At 46.3% G+C, this 17,728-nt stretch overlaps 1 protein-coding gene across 2 annotated transcripts in view; it reads right to left on the reverse strand.

Moving 5' to 3' along the window:
- ARSK (arylsulfatase family member K) overlaps positions 1–17,728 on the reverse strand; it is a 54,840-nt gene that overhangs the window by 9,004 nt on the left and 28,108 nt on the right. For both annotated transcript variants that reach the window (XM_019516876.1, XM_019516875.1), the window contains exon 4: positions 5,071–5,353. In XM_019516876.1, the coding sequence (XP_019372421.1) occupies positions 5,071–5,353 (283 nt within the window). The remainder of the gene's footprint in view (positions 1–5,070; positions 5,354–17,728) is intronic.

The raw sequence follows: 17,728 nt of genomic DNA on the forward strand, positions 1-17,728 counted from the left end.
CAGTTGACATTAAGTTTTTGTGTTTCTTAATTTCTGTATAATAAATTCACACCCTCTTTTTCCTCAGAACTCTGTATAACACAATCTTCTAATCTCACTATCTTGTAATCATCTGCTTTTAATTTTAAATTTATTCCAAATTTGTTCTCAGAACTTGCACCTTTCTTCAGTATTCAAAGTTTCTCAGACTTTCTGCTTGAAGGCAGATAGATGAAGATGCTTTTTGTTTTGCGTATTCCAAGAATTTCCAACAAACTTCTAAGTAAGCATCATTTTTCCTTCTGCCTTGTAGAACACTTACTGGATAGAAGACTTTTTCTCTTACTAAAAATTTCCAAACTTTTTGAAACCAGAGGGTGTCACTTCTCTTCCAGGCTTTAGCAACTGTAATTCATACAGCAACTAGAAGATGAATGCTCAGTTCCTTAGGACTCACAGGCCATGTCCAGATGAGCATGGCCATGTGGTATGCGGTGCTGCAGACATCTGTAGTGCCGCATACTGCACATTCAGCTGTTCTTTGTGCTGCAAAGTAGTAGTGTGGGAGGTTTTTTTTGAAACCTGGATATCCACACACAAAAAAAAGCAGTGCTGGCTCCAGCCTCCCCTACAGCACCCAGGGTAACCTGCTGTGCGCCAGAGGGCGCACAGCACAGCCATTCCCGAGGTGTGCCCACTGTTTCTTGCCCCTAGGAAAACAAAACATCCACGCTTCTGTGGATGTGGCCATATGTTTCAGAGTTCTCAGGAAAGTTCAATAAGAACACTAATGGGTTATCTGATAGCTACTACCCTGTTACTTCCCTTGTCACGTCTCCAAGCTTCTTCCAAAATGGTTTGATTCTGCGACCCATCCATCATATAAGCTAGGATCTTCCCACCTGACCATACTCCCTCCAACAGTTGCCTGTTCCTGTACCATAAATACATTTAATTTTAAGTGGTGTGAGGTATCATAGGTATAGGATTTTTAAATAATTTTCTTTTGTCATTGTGCAGATGGATGTGTGAGGACCACTGTTATAGCTGGTCTCCCATTCTTTAGCACTAATTTCTGTTTCAATGTCATTTATCATAAATAATGGTTTTTCATCTATATGGCTATTTAAAATGGATGCATATAACACAGACCTGTATGTTTTCATAGGTGCAACCAATATTTTCTCAAATTCTGTCCAATTTCTAATGAAGTTTGCCTTTCTTTGGGAATGTGTTGAAAGCTGCCTCAATTGCAGGCACTGGAAAAAGGGGATTTTCATGTTGCTTGCAATACGCTGTATTTCTTCAAAAGTCCTAAATGCATGTTCTTTGAATAATACCTTACTGCTTTCTAACTGCTTCTATGATATCTAGTGATTCAGTCACAAAGAGCTATATAATGAATTGGTAAGCAAGACCAGGAGGCAGTTAGGTGCATGTGACCTGCCAGTTTATGGCTTATCAAAAAGGGAAGATGATAAAAGAGACAATCATCTAAAGCTACGTTAAGTAGACTAATCTTGGAAGTGCAGGTATAGTGCCACTGAAGAGAAAAATGATGTATCATATGCATCAAAAAGATTAGATGTCATCTGAGAATATAGATCAACATGGCAATTTACTTTTTCTGGGAAAGTCTCCAGAACAGTGGGTGCAAAATTTCTATCTTGGTAAAAGAATTCACTTGGGTAGTCCAATTTTCAAATGTATACTGGATATGTAATTTTCTGGTATTTGGATGTTCTCGCTAGCATTCAGAACTATGTTAAGGAATTTAAGTGCTGATTTTTAAATGCCTTGCAGCATTAATGTAGATGTTTTTAAGCACCTACATTCATAAACAGGACCTTAAATATTAAAACAAACTTCCTGTTGACACAAATTTTATAATATTTCAGTTTGTTATTGCTCAAGAATTAACTACTACTAAATTGTATATTTAAAGTATGAATTACCATTAAACAGGCAAAACAAAGCCTTTGCAGCTTTACTAATTGACGAAAAAGTAATGGAATAATAGATAGTATCACATGTATAATCTTTTCATCTTCAGAGAGCTTATCTTCTTAATCAGAGCTGCAGCCTAATTAACACAAATGTAAAGCAAATCCTGACAGGCCTGGAAGCAGTAAGACTGACACCTTAAAAATGTTAACAAAAGTGACATCGCAAAGCATATATATACACAGAACATTAAAGCATTGTGTAAAGATAATCCTGAGAACAAACTCTTACCAAGCAGAGGATTTCTGAAGAAATAGTGCAGTAGAGAAAAAATTCCAAAGGCTCTAATGACTTTAACATTTAGTTGCTGAACATATACATACATGTACTACCAGGAGAAACATTGTAGATCTGATGGAGGACACGAAAGGAAAATAAAGAATCCCTGCTGCCCACCTGCTTAGCGCTTTTGGGACTTCAGAAACAGAAAATTTCAGTAGCAGAGTGCTTACCAGACTGACAAAGGCTCCCCATACCAGGCACTAGCATCCAAATATCCTGCCTCTCCACCTTTACCATATCTTGATTACATACAACACTATCCAGCCAACGCAAGAATCAGACTACAGGTGCATCTATCAGCTACCAGCATTTTATACCCATCTCAGACTTCAAGCCAGACCTGATATTGAGGCAACTGTTGCGCAAGTGAATGACTACTGCCTATTCACAGAGAAATACATCCATATACAGCCTGGAAGATCCTCCAGTATTTGGTACTTTTTAGCAACCAAATGTTGTTGTCCCACCACCAACAGGTAACAGGTGTATCCTGAAACACTCTAAAAAGCCCCAAGTCCTCCTCCTCTGCCCAACCCCAGAGGGTTATTACAGCCATAAGTTTCAACCTCAAAAGCCCTGCCTCCCACAAGGGTGAATATTATCTCCCATATTATCACGTCACTTATCTGAAGTCAGAAAGAGCTGCTGAAACAGGAAGCACAGAAATGCCAGCAGCAAGCAGTGACAAACCCCAGCTCTTTATCCCCTTTACATCAAGAATAAGGAGCACCATCCCTGACAGGCACTGAGAAATATCAGGAACAGGTTATATGTGGAGCCAGGCAAGGCTTGTGCAATGTCACTGGGAAGAGGGAAATACCAAAGAATGGTTTCTAAAACGTCCCTTATTATTGAAGGCATGTGGCCTCACTCTGAGTCAAGTTTTTTGACCTTTTAGAACCTACAATTTTATTACTCAAATAGCTATAGAAGCAAAATAATGCCCACTCCCATCTGTGACTGGTCTGAAGACTGAACCTTTCCTTCCCTGTAAGACTCAGACCTAGTCATAGTGAACCACGTGTTCATGATCTCTGCTTTACTGTTGCAACTCCTGTCTAGCAACAAAGCCACATGCCCTGAAAAAATGCCAACTGTTACAAAATGCAGAGGACCATCTGCTTAGCAACATACTATCATAAACACCTAGTCCTGATGCTGCACTCTGCAGTTATTCCAGACTGAACATAAAACTGATGTCAGGTCTTTGTCCTCAAAGACTCAAAACACTCCATAAGACTAGTCCTAAATGCTTGAGAGACCACAACAGCTGCACTTGGATTAAGCAACTCCCTCCTGAAGCTCAGAGACTGAAGCCTCGCTGCATTCAAAATTGAACGTGAAACCCATCTCTGTGATACCACATGCCGTGGCATAGTGCCCTAAACACATCAAAATAACAATAGGTTTTGAAAAACTGAATGGCTACTGCAGCTATGTGTTCCCTGGTTAGGGATAAAGGAAGAAGAGTCTGATCATAATTATCTCAATTTTAAAGGGTGGGAAAGGTTCTCAGATATTATTATAAAGGGCACAGTCATAATTATAGGAATACAAGGCTGGAAGGAACCTTAAGAGATCATCTTGTTTGACCCTTGCACTAAGGCAGGATCAAACATAGTTATACCAGTCCAAACAGATATTTATTTAACCACTTCTTACCATCTTTCCACGGTGGTGATTCCATAGCCTGTTCCTGGGTTTTATCATCTTTATAGTTAAAAAGATTTTTCTGTATATCTAAGCTAAATGTTCTTTGCTGCAAATTAAGCTATTTCTTGTCCTTCCCCCAGTAACTATGGGAAACTGATCACTGTCCTTTTTACAGCAACCTTTTATGTACTGAAAGACTGTTATTAAGTCCCCTCCCCATCTTCTCTTTTCTACACTGAATAAAACCAATTCCTTCAACCTTTCCTAATTACTCATGTTTTTTATAGCTCTCATAATTCTTTTTGTGCCTAGACAAATAGAGATAGCAATACCCTAGTAGTGAAGACAAGGCAGATTATATAAACTGCAGATGATCTGGGAAATACATACAGTCTCCTCAGAACTATCGCTTAGTTATTGGGCTCTGGGAAATCTTGCTGCCATTTATGCAGTAGAAGTCATGGTAACTAATTTATACAGTTCTGCGACAATAGTAAAATTGCATCTGGGGACCATACAAGAGGCAAACAAAAATTGTTTACTGCTTTTCCAAGAGAGAGAGGCATCTGCTGAGTTCCCAAATATGAAAGTAGCTGGATTTTTCTTTTCATTACAGTGACCTAGATTAGAAAGCAGACAGCATCAGGTAACAGAAAGGCCAAAAATCTGCATTGTACAATGTCACTACCACAGAACCTCCACAAATCATGGGCAAGGTCAAGCCACAGAACAGAAATGCAAACTGATTAGCATCTTTTATATTTAACTTGTTAAAAAGCCCGTTGCAAACAATAAGCTACAGACCAGTAGCATATGTATTGTACAGGCAAGCAGGGAACCATTAGTTGTTTAGGTTAATATATATCCCTACCCTTTTGCTTCAAAAATTCTTTGCTAAATCATGGACTACTGGGCAACTGACTGAAGCAGCCATGTGTTCTCTCCCTGGAGTGACAGACGATTCTTCATTTCTACATGTGTAATGTTAAAACATGAACTTACTATCTCATCCAGAGATCTCGTCATAGTGCACTGCAATATCATCAATACTGCGGTTGAGTTCCATATGATGTGAATTATAGAACATGAAGAACACACATGATTTCAGTTGCAAAGTCATTTAGATTTAAATTTCTGTAAATTTCTACATACCTTTTCAAGCCAATAGGGAGATGTTTTAAATGTAGAGGACCCAAAATTTTCCCCTGCAGAAGGCGATGGATATGGGTGTGGTAAATTTAAACCCAAGTACAGAACAAATGGCTGAGTAAAATTAGTGGCTTTTTTCCTTATCCAATATACTGCTTTATCAGTATTCTGCCAATCTTCTTCCATCACTCTCACATACGTCTTATTACCAGTAAGATTCACCATTGGTCTGCCTTCTTGTCGAAGTAGGAAATCAACATCTCTAGTCCAAGCTTCCACACGGTTGCTAAAATTAAAATAATTGCAGTTAGTGGACAGCATCCCCTCTTGTTCTGCAACTAAACATCTAGTTATTGCATATCAGTTTAAAATTTCCGAGGAACATTCTCTCACATTTGCAGCTGTATTTTCTTTGCAGATTCCACAAATGGGATCCGTATTATTCCATTCAAATAACCAAAACTGACATTATGCATAGTTTTAGAACCAGACCACAAAGATTCCTCCACTGAGGCCTTGCAGTGCTTAAAATGTAGCTGCAACCTATTGCTGGGACTCTGTGTATTTTTCATTACCTGATCATTAGTTTAAAAAAAAAAAAAGCACAGAAATAGATCCATGGTTCTTCCTCCCCAGAGGACCATATCACCAGGGTAAGATCCTTCTCACTTGTCCTCCTTTTGGTCCCATAAACTTGCATTGTTAAGAGTGCAGTAGCCCAGTTGAAAGAAGGATGGGGGTTGCTTTGCTCCAGGCTGTTCTACAGGTTTGTGTTTAGGACACTCCTAGGAGGTAAGACATGCAATTTTGAAACCCCTCAAGCTAGGAAGGGACACATGTCTCCCACTCCTTTGGTGAGTCCTCTAATCACTCAGCTACTGGACAAATGGTAGGCACCTTCTGCTCCTCCTATTTTTTTTAATGAACTACGGGTATATGCACTCTATCAATGTGAAGCAGTTCCTCTATGGCTGCCTAAGGGATGGAGGACTTAAGTGGACTTTAGGTGCTTCTCAGAACTGATCCAACTCACATTGGAACTTGGGTTCTAAGATGACAAATACAAATTGCTTTTTAAGATGTACAGTAGCCAAAATCTAGGTGATTAAAAGATATTTTCGGGCCCAGAGCCCATCAGACTACCTAAGCAGTTTTGGTGTTACTGAAGTCTAGTCCATCAGAATCGCTTTTTGTGATCCGAGTACCTAAATCTTGTTCAAGTGCCTACAAAGCCAATTTGGATCTAGCTCTTAAGTTACTCATTTTCACTTCTAAATTTTATATCACCCTATTTATAGTAATTTTCCTATATGTTATCCTTTTTTCTGTTTCTTAGCCTTCCACCAGTTCCACCTCTGCAGGTGAACTTTTGGGAGCAGCGTATCCAATCTTGTTTCTACATTTTTCACTTTCTGGTACAGATTCATTTCATTCAGTATGATGAATCTGGTGTTGAATTTTTATAGTCAAACATACTGTATTTTCTAACATACAGTACACACCTTTTCCTCCAATATCAGCACCCCCAAGGAGCACTCTTGGAAACCCTGTGCATGCTATGCAGCTGCAAAGAGGGCTTCCACTTACGTCTGCTAAACAAACTATAGGGGAGGAGTCTTGTGTTACCCTCTCACAGCTGTAGCTATTGGCTGAGCACTATAGGTTGTGCCCAAAGCAGGAAGTGGGCTGTTGCTAGCATCTTGATGATGCTTCTGGTGTGCAAACAGTACAGTATTTGTGGGAATTTATAGAACGACCCACCCCTGCTGCTGCTCTTCACCAGGGTTTAGGGCAGGGATGAGGAAAATGGCAGATCTGGCTGGTGGCTAGACTCCATTTCCAGGAAGCCCTGGCTTCTAGTTGATCTCCGTGGAGACCCTAGGAGTGTGGGGGTGTGACAGCACAGGACCATGCCAGTGCAGGGCTGCAGATCCAGGGCTGTGCCCCAGCCCATCCCCGCACTGTCACACCCCCACGCTCCTGGGGTCTGTATGGAGACCAGCCAGGAGCAGCACGGGTAGTGTACTTTGCCAAGCGAAGACATGCTCCAGGGCTGGGATCTTGCAGCAGTGACAGCATGGGGTGGGGCTGGGGCAGAGCTGCAAGCCACTGCTCATGCGCCCCTGCTCATGGAACCCGTGCTCATTGCAGGGGTATGTGGGCAACAGATTGTGGCTCTGCCCCAGCCCTGCCCATGTTGTCACCATAAAATCCCAGCCCCAGAGCAGCTTCCCACCTGGCCATGTGCCCTCTCCACAGGGCTCCTGGCCAGTCTCCACAGAGACCCCAGGAGCGTGGGGCTGTGACAGCATGGGGCCAGGCTGGGCTGAGGCGGAGCCCCGGATCGGTGGCCCTGTGCTGTCACGTCCCCGCGCTCCTGGGGGTTCCATGGAGACAAGCTGGGAGCCAGGGCTGCTGGGAAATAGAGTTTGCCATGGGCTCAATGTGGTCCGCGGGTCGGACTTGGCCCACCCCTAGTCTATGACAGATTAAGTCCTCCTGGAAACATACTATTCAGGAAATGTGGCATCACAGGAGACACACTAGGAAGTTTCTGATGCAGCAAACTGTTGCCTGCAATGCCACACTTCTTGAACGCTCCCTGTTTTCAGGAGGGTCTTGATCTATGTCAGTCAGTCATGACTCTGGAAAAAAACGTTTTTTCTGCATTCTGCCTTCCAAAAGCAAGGTGCGTGTTTTATTTTGGGATGTATAACATGCAAGAAAATACTTGCCTCTTTCAATACCCTAGAGCAGTGGTTCCCAAACTGTGGGTCACAATCCCAAATGAAGTCGCAACATCAGCGGATGGGGTCACGACAAACAAGGATCTGGGTTTTCCAGACTGAAAAACATGGGGAAAATGCAGGTTGCCTCTTGGAGGCTGGCAGAGTTCCAGCCTCCTCCACTTCTCCCATGGGCTCCACTCCCACTGTGCTGCCCGTGGCGGGGGCTTGGGAGGGGTAGTTGGGCTCTGCACCCTGCTCCAACTGCAGCAATCGCTGCGTTCCACAGGCGGCAGCCAGGGCTCGGGCATGAGAGGCCATGCTGAGGAAATGGGGTCATGCTGACAAAATGGGGTCATAAGTGGGGTCATGCTGATGGAAAGTTTGGGAAGCACTGCCCTAGAGCATATCTCAAGGGGCAGTCATTCGTCTGAGGAATCAATACTACTCTTTCAATTTGATGATGATGATGACAACGACGACTCCTTTTTAAAACACTGTCACTTGAAACAAAATCTCTGGTTATGACTCCACTGACTCTAGTTCATAATACTACTAAAGGAAGAGGAAAAGATGAACTGGGGATCCAAGAGGCATGGGACTGGGATATCATTTTATTTCTAAAATACATTTTGGACCAGATTTTGAAGGATAATTTGAAAGATAAAAATCATGAGAAATGTGAGCTCCAGATGCCCATGTTTCTCTGCCAGAGTGAATGGCACCACAAGTATCATAATCAAAGCCTGGAGTGGAAGAGTTGATTTTAAAAACACTTCTTCCACCGCCTTTGTTTATGGTACTTTCAATATCACCAACAGAATCATGAAATAATATATGTAGTTCAATTTCCTGAGGGCTTTAGGGATGTCATTCTGTTTAAATGCAGCGCTACTTCCACAGTATACAGTACTATGTACACTGCATATATATATATATCCTCAATAGAGTTTACAAACAAATTTAGCTTTTAGCAAAACCAATGACAATCACCTAATATTAAGCTAATTATGGATCTTTTCATTTAATCTTGCTTTAGATCTAACCACACTTTCAATATTAGTATTTGTACTGTATGATTAACAGACATAACCAGAATGATTATATTAGTTAAAAGACCTTCAATATTTATTGAATATGATTTTTCTACTGTCAGACATGGAATAGGCTGCATAAACATGCACATAGTTTAAACTTGTGTGCACATTTGAGATTACATTTCATGTAAATTTACTAATGCTGATGTATCAGTGAAAAATGTAACATAGAACTCAATCTGGTTGTGACAAGATCAATCCCTCCCAGGTGTGGAGATGATGCCCTCTAGTGGTTATGCGGCTCCTGCCCTACTCCAGCTCCTGGGGTATGCTCCTTTTTCCCTCCGGGACCCTGCTGGCTCTCACTCTTACCCTTCTCATGCCAGATGGGCCCTCCTGCCTGTCTGTGCCCCCAGGGTACCTGTTACCTAAAGGGCTATTCATGACCTCCTCCCACCCCTACAGCCATTTCCATGTCTCACAGATGCTGGCTAATCACTCCAATGAGACCCCCTACCCCAGTACAATGTCTGGCCTTCTCAGGCCTCCAAGCCTGTGTCAGGGCCTCAGCCTTCCTGGTTTCCACCCTTTTTCTCTAGTCGGGCTCCTTTACTATAGGCCCTGGGTATGACGTTAAGCTGCATCCAGCAGTAGGACAGTTTTAACTGTTAGGGTAATAGTGAGACAAGTACTCTCTAGCTACTGAAGTCTCTGTGTCACCCTTAGGCAAGGTGTTGCCCCAATCAGCCTCCCTTACCAGGGTTGAAGCCATTGGGGGTGCAGAACAGTGGATCATCTCATCTGGTGGATGCCTGATGCAACTGGGACAACAGAGGAACTTGCTCAAGTTAGCTGAGCACTGTAGCACAAAGTGGCAACCTACTGCAGTGGACTTTCATTAATCCATGGACTTTCAATGATATCACAACGGCATGAAGATGGTCCCTGACAGAGAAGGTCAGGACACCTTGCCCAGTGAGGATAGTCACGTGTGACAGGTGACTCATGACCGTCAGCATGCTCCTGTCCAAACTCAGAAGAGAGCAGTCAAAATGACAACGTGAAATGTGAGGACTGTACACCAAATTGGGAAATGGGACAATGTCAAGCATGATATGCAGAGATTAAAGATCAATATTCTAGGTCTGTGTGAAACACATTGGAAAAGAGGCTGGAATTACTGTTTCAGAAGATCTGAAGATCATCTATTCAGGAAGTCAGATGCATGAAAAGGGAGTTGGATTGATTTTGGATGAAGAAACCTCAAAACGTTTGCATGTTTTTGGGCAATGCCTGATAGAGTGATGCTTGTGAAAATAAAAGCTAAACCTTTCAACATTGCAATAATACAAGTCTATAGACTGACAGCTAAAAGTGGGGAAGGAGGGCGTTGATCATTTCTATGAAGACCCTGATGAAGCGAAAAAACAATGCAAGCCTCAAGACGTGGTCATAGTGATAGGAGATCTAAGTGTGAAAGTTGGTTGTGAATGAGTGGATCATATTGTTGGACCTCATGGACTTGGAGAGAAAAATAAAAGAGGAGAGAGAGAGACTAATTGGTGTGTTGCAAATGATCAAGTCATTGTGAACACATGGTTTGAATACCACCCAAGAAGAAGGTATACATGGAGAAGTCGTGGAGATAATGTTACATCACCATTACATCACCATCAACAGAAGATTCAGGAATGCAGTTCAACAGTCGAAAACTTACCTAGGGGCTGACTGTGGAAGTGATCATGTACCTGTAGTATGTACCATCTGTAAAAGTCAAACTGATGTCTGTGCCGCATGCGCCCTCATGTGGCCAATCAAATCTAAAACCACCAAAAGAAACACCTCCCCCCCATGTCCTTTCAGCTGCGCTGGCAAGGCGGGAAAAGCCCGGGCTGAGACAAAGGCTCGCACCATGATTGGCTAATGCAAAAGTGAAACTAAACAGCAAGTTATTTAAACCGCACCCATCCTTTGTTCAGAGAGACCGCCATTCAACTGTAACTCGAGCCAGACTCATAGTTACCCCTGGCTGATCACCCAACGTTCTCCCGCCGCCGCTCCCCCAGATGTATACCCCGCTTAATCTGGACCATCTTGTCTTGACTCATATCTCGTAATGCAACTGAAGCACGGCATATCGGCCTCTGCCACCAACTGTAATCCCAGCAGGGGTGTGAGTAAATAAACTTTTCCTGTTTGAAACTACCTACGCCTCCGAGCCTTCCTCATCCTGTAAACCCAGATCTGTCATGAACTGGAGGGAGCTGTAAGGCCCCTCTCGTGGTGCGGGACATGGCGTCACGAACAGGATCTGGTGGGGATGATGGAACGATGCAGCGTGACTTAGTCCGCTATTGCCCGTGGTCCACTGGCACACGGCCGTTAAGGGACTCCGATGATTTATGGGCCCACATAGCGTACCATCAAGCTGGCGGCCCCACAGTGAGAAAAGAGATCTCAGGCTACCTGTCGCTTACGACCGGGGGAAAGGAGTGGAACACCACCTTGAACCCCGCCGCGCTCGGGTGTGTCATGAGCCACCTGACCGTTATATTTTGGGCCCATGAGGTGTGTGGTGTGCTAAGCCTCGCGAAAGTTAAGCCCGTGGGTGCAGTCTGCCCCACCACGTCGCAAGAATTCGCCCGGTGCATACGCCACATTAAGGAAGGGGGGGAGAGCACCCCTGTTGATAAGTTCAACTGCCCGGCCCTGAGGGAGGGGTCGTGTGGACATGAACTGCTGACTCAGTGCCACGAGCGTCTCGAGTCCGAGGGGCGAACCGCCACCAAGTGGGGCGGACCAAAGTGGGATAAAGGAAAGATGCTAAACGCCCTGTTCCGTGAGTTTGTGGGCCTCCTCCGCGAAAATGTGGACCTGGGGGCACAAGTAGAGACGCTGGCTCACCAGTGTCGCAATGGGCTCCCAGAAGGGGGAGGCACCACACCCTTGCCCGCTGAGCCAAACGACGACCTGCCCCCAGAAGTGCCCAACCCACCGCCATCTGCGCCACCGCCCTACGACTCGTGTGTAAGGGAAGAGCCCAGAAAGATCTACCCACCACTTCCCCCTTCAGGGGAACCGCCACCATCCCCTCCTCCCGAGGCGCTCCCCGTAGTCGTGACCAAAATGACGATTGATCTGCAGGGGCAACAACATACAACCTCGGTCTGGTGCACCCGCACACGCCCTGAAATAAGAGACTTGATCGCAGAGACGGGAATACAACTGACTGAACCCATCATTGCTTGGTTGGAGAGGTTAGTTCTGGCATTCAGATACAAGCGCATAGACTTGCCCAAGTGCACTGCTCTTTTGTAAGCCCTGCAGTGGAGCCGAGGCGCTGTGAACAACCCCGCAATCGCCCAAGGAAATCAGGCCTGGCCCATCGCGCTCCTGGCCCTCCCTGCCGCACACCTCCCCCAGATGGCATATAAGTGGCACGAAGGGCCAGAGCCAGGCACATTTGTGCCCGACGCCCTGCTAAACACGATCGCAGGGATGTCGTACTGTCTGTGGAATGCCGTTCAACACCCGGGTCTGGGGATGACCCAGATCCAACAGCGCGCAATGTGGCCCCACCGTTTCCACACCGACCCCACAGGGGTCCCCGTCTGCGCTGAGGCAGTCAAGGCGGTGATCGAGGTGCATGGCGGTCCGAATACAGTTTCGTTGCAGCTGTTGCTGGCTGGGGCTGTCGGAAATCCTGTCTCGGAACTTACCACCTACCAACCCAAGGTCTCCAGCCTTCTGTTGCCCTCTGGCACCCCTGCTGTTCATGCCGTGAGCTGCTCCAACCAGCTCCCGCGTGGACCCAAACACGCTGTTGCGTACTAGCCTCAGCGGACAGACTGCAGCCCTCGAGAACGAGCCATGTTCGGATTCCTGCTGAACCATTCCGGACTGAGCAAAGCTGCCATTAGGAAGCTTGGTGATGCAGAGCAGCAAAACTTAGCAGAGCGACTTGGATTTAACTGGCAGTAAGGTGACCTCTCAAAAAACTAACCGTCGCCGTCAGTGTCGCGGCAACCGACGACTCCCAACCCTATAGCCGCATCACCTTCTTTCACCCCCAGCACTTGCAGCCCCCCCGCGAAGTGCGGTTCCTCTTGGATACTGGCGCTCAGGTCAATGTCATCCGCTCAGACGTCCCTCATGTATCCGCCAAAGCTACTATGTTCGTCTGAGGCCTGAATGAAACGAAACAGACCCAAGTTGTACGCTTCTGGGTAAAAGGAGCAGAGAGTCCTCTTACAGCCATCCTAGGGGACGTAAATCTCCTAGGCATACCTGGCCTGCGTCAACTGCAGCTCAAGCACCAAGTCGTCGCCGCGCTGCCTGTCAGCACAGCAAGTCCATTGCACATCCTGTCGCTGCACTCTACAAGGCCCTGGAGGTACCACCCCATCCCAATGAAGGAACCACTCCGTGACACCCTGAAGGCTTTGCTCCAACGCTTGCAAGGCGAGGGGAAGATCACTCCCGCCACTGCCTCGACTTTCCTGTCACCCAGATGGGGCTTTGCTAAAGCTCACCAACCAGGAGCTGTCCGCTTGGTCATTGACTATCGCAAAGCCAATAAGTGCTGTTCTCCACTTGCCACACCGTATGCCTTGTCTCTCCCAGAAACGCTGTCACAGATGTGACAGCACCAAGCTGTGAAATGGTGGGGCACCACCGTCGACTTAAAAGACACGTTTTATTCGATCAGCATCGACGACCGCCTCGGCATTCTCAACATGGCAGTCAACGGACAAATGTTCAGGTGGAACATCTGCCCACAAGGCTATTGTAACGCACCTGCCCTTGCTTGTAGTGCCATCGCCAATACCCTCGCGAGCTTTCAGAACCCCCATCCCAATGTCAAGGTCTGGAGCTACGTTGACGACTTAGCGATCATGGGCCCGGAAGAGCAGCGAGTCGCCACCACGACCCGAGAGCTAGTACATCACCTCACTGAGCATGGGTGGACAGTGAACGATAAGAAATCCCAGCTCGCGCCGCAGACTCGGATGACCTTTTTGGGATTCAAGCTTGATGAAGATCAAGTCCGCGTGTTGTCCGGTGACGTACCACCACTCGCACGCTGGTTGAAAGATCCGCCGAAGAGCAAGACAGACTTTCAGCAGCTACTTGGAGACCTTGGTTGGCGATGCCACTTCGTTAACCCCGAACATCTGCTTATCTTGGCTCGCATTCAGTCTCAGATTTGCAACAAGGCGCGCAAGTCGTCACCATGGACTCCAAAAGACACGCATGACCTGCAGTGTCTTTCAACAGCTCTAGCAACCACACCTCTAGTGGCATGGGACCCGTCATCCTGGCTCGAAGTTCACGCCGGTTGTACGAACATGCGTATCTTTGTATCTGTCTGCAACGAGCACAGCCAACTTGTCCATTGTGCACACAAAACTTTGCGAGCGACCCAACACCGATATGGGATCAACGGCAAGCATTTGTTAGCCCTTCAGCTTGCCTCTGCGTATGCAACAGGAACCGGAAAAGCGTGTTCCCCTGGAGCCTCACTATTACCCCTCTTAGATACCAAGCGATCCGAGCCCACCTTTCAGGGAGACAGCAAGACTTGGACACGCTTAGTCCTCCAGCACCACTATGACTGGTATAATTGGGACCACCAAGACACCAGTGCCCAAGACCCCACTGTGGCGAAGTGGCTCTTTTTGTACGGTACGACTGCGGACGGGTGGATGGCCTCCACCAAGCTAGCTAAGAGCTTTGGATTTTTCTGCAAGCCGTGCCACCGCATCCTGCAGAAGCCAGGAGACGGCGACAATGACGCACGACGCCTGGAACTCCTCGGATTCCAAGTCATGGTTGAACACTCCTACGCTTACCATGATGATGTCCGGCTGGTCCCAGTGCTGGTAGTGGACAGCCAATACATATACAAGATCGTAACGGGTGTCGCCGACCCCACGGAAAACACTGACGTGTGGGAAATGATCTTTTCTCAATTAGCGGAGTTCAGCTAGGTCCCACTGATAAAGCACACCAAATCACACCAGCCCGATACCGATCCCATCCACGCTCGCATTGATGAATACCTGCAAAGCCCTCGCTGTATGATAACTGCTGCCCCGACGACGCCCAACAGCGATCATCTAATACAATGGCTTCACGAGTTCTGGAGCCACCCAGGAAAGCGCAAGGCAATGCTCACTGGAAACAAGCAGGGGGACAGAGCAGAGACGTCCGACCTGAGGCCTGGGATGAAGCAACCTATCGCTGCCTCGCTTGTAGCCGTGATAAGCCCCAGCACAGCTTCAAATATGAGAAGCACACCTACAATCTGTCGCACTTTGCTCCTGGTCAAGTGTGGCAAATAGACCTCCTCGGCCCACTACCAGAAGCTCGCCGAAAACCCAGGGGTCTCATCGTAGTTGACTTAGGGACACGCCAATTGGCTGTAATACCACTCTCGAAGTCCTGCGCCCAAGACGTCGTCCTCGCACTCCGCCAAGTGGGACAGTGGTGGAAATACCCGCAACAAATACAGTCCAATGGCAGACCGCCATTTAACAGTTGCCGACTCACTGAATTCACGACGGAAAACAACATTGACTGGCATCTTCATCTGCCATACCACCCACAAAGCAACGGCGTCGTAGAACATTCCATGGGACTGTTAAAAGAAAAGCTGCGCCACTGTGGAAAAGGAAGTTACAAAAGCTGGGACACGCACTTGCCGCAAGTGCTGAGCTCACTAAATTTCAACAAAGTGTTATGGGAACCCCGTGATCCGGTCAGACCGTCACCCTGGAAACCTGTCTATGAGCCCACCACGCCCTTGTGGGTGACCATCCCCACCCACAATGACTCCCATCTGACCCCCATGCCAGGGCACGTTATCAAGCCTGGCACTTATCCCAACACTTATGTCTGTGAACTAAAGGGACAGTCTAAATCCCGTCTAGTTCATCACAATTGGCTCTCTAGGCGCTCTGAGAAGTTATAGCAATGTTGTTATTTTGATTGCAGTCACTCGTCGTCGTTTTGTGACAGGTAATCAAGCGACCATCACCATGAACCCTTTCATCATGCTTTTATTCCTGTTGGTGGCTTGCCCCCCACTTTCATCACTTCAAGGTGACAACAACACATTCGTTCAGCTCCTCCAACTCGTTGCCAGTGAGTGTCTCACAGCTGAAGGAAGCAATGAGGCAAATATAAACAACACTGACTATTGCATCTGTTTTCCCCAACTAAATGAAGCTTCTGAGCTGGAACTGTGGTTTATCGCGAGTCGCCCCGAAGTAACCTCAACATCAGGTTTAGAAAAGTTCATGAACACCACCTTGTGCCTAGTTGCCCGTCCATCGACTCTTGAAGTCCCCATGCAGCCCCTGCCCATAGTTATAAACTCCATGATAGAGTGGCCGTACCCGTGTGTTGGATCTATGTGTCCAAGCGATACACTAAATGGTAATTCCACGCTAAGCCAGCTGTTAAAAGCAGTGCATTTCAACATTATGGCAGCCAACGGAATGAGTGCTCTTGATGTCCTACACTGTGGCCTTAAAAGTGTGCTGCTCCCAGCTGGTGAGAATCGAGCGGCACCTTTCGACCATTACAAGTACCCACACAGTCTCCGTATATTGTTGTCACTGTTGCGAGGCTTGAAGCCTATTTGTCAAGTAACTGACACCCCCACTATAACCATGAAAGACCGCCTTTGCAACAGCACCAACGACTGTCTCCCCCTCAGTGCTAATGTGACACAATTAGTGAACCCCTTTACGATGAATTCTTATGTAAAATACATCATATGTGGTCCAAACACCTATAGAAGTTTGTACACACTTAACTATGAAACGCTTGTGCCTATCGGTTGGCTGTGGCTTAACCTCAATACCTTGTTCACTAGTCACAGTCTAAATCTCCAATCCAATGTTACGTATACTTTAGTCACCTCTTTATTGAACAGCAACCAAGTGTTAGTGTATAACCGCTCATGAACCACCGCTTCAGCAATCCGTTCAAATCGCCAGAAACGTAGTGCAAATCCCACCGAAAGTCCAGATGATCGAGCACGGAAGCTTATGACATGGTATGACAAGTTAGGCTTGTGGTTCCCTATTGGCATCGGGCTACCTAATGCTATGTTTAAAATTGTTCTCCTAACTGAAGCCGTAGAAACCCTTGTGAACGCCACCCAGTTAAGCTTTGAAAAGACACAAGCCGCTATAACTTCATTGCAGTATACTGTGTATTATAATCGTTTAGCGTTAGATTATTTGTTAGCCAAAGAAGAAGGAGTTTGCAATTTGTTTGACAACGCCACGCACTGTTGCCTTGAGTTTAAGCCTGGGTCCTTCAACCTCTCTGATGTCTATGAGGCAATACAAAAAGCCCGTGACCTAGTAAATGACTCCAGAAAGAGACCCACCGACCCACAAGTTGGTGAATGGTTCACAAGTTGGCTAGATTGTTTTGGACTAGGGTGGTTAAAAACTGTTTTTAAAACAGTGTTATTAGTTTTGGTGGCCCTTGTCATAGGTTTTAGTGTATTGTGTTGTCTATTGCAATGGCTAAAGTGCAAAGTAATGCATTTATCTGCTTTTGTATACACCTGCTTATCGCTTAATCCACTTGATGACGAGTTAAATACGAAGACGCCCAAATTTAAGTGCGCATACAGCAAGGGGGCATGTAAAAGTCAAACTGATGTCTGTGCTGCATGCGCCCTCATGTGGCCAATCAAACCTAAAACCACCAAAAGAACAACCCCCCGCCCCGTCCTTCCAGCTGCGCTGGCAAGGCGAGAAAAGCCCGGGCTGAGACAAAGCTCGCACCATGATTGGCTAACGCAAAAGCGAAACTAAACAGCAAGTTTCATGGTTTCTAGGTTTCTAGGGTCGGAAGGGACCTGAGCAGATCATC

This window comes from Gavialis gangeticus, unplaced genomic scaffold, assembly GCF_001723915.1.
Source record: "Gavialis gangeticus isolate Ggan-Ray unplaced genomic scaffold, GavGan_comp1, whole genome shotgun sequence".
NCBI lineage: Eukaryota > Metazoa > Chordata > Crocodylia > Gavialidae > Gavialis > Gavialis gangeticus.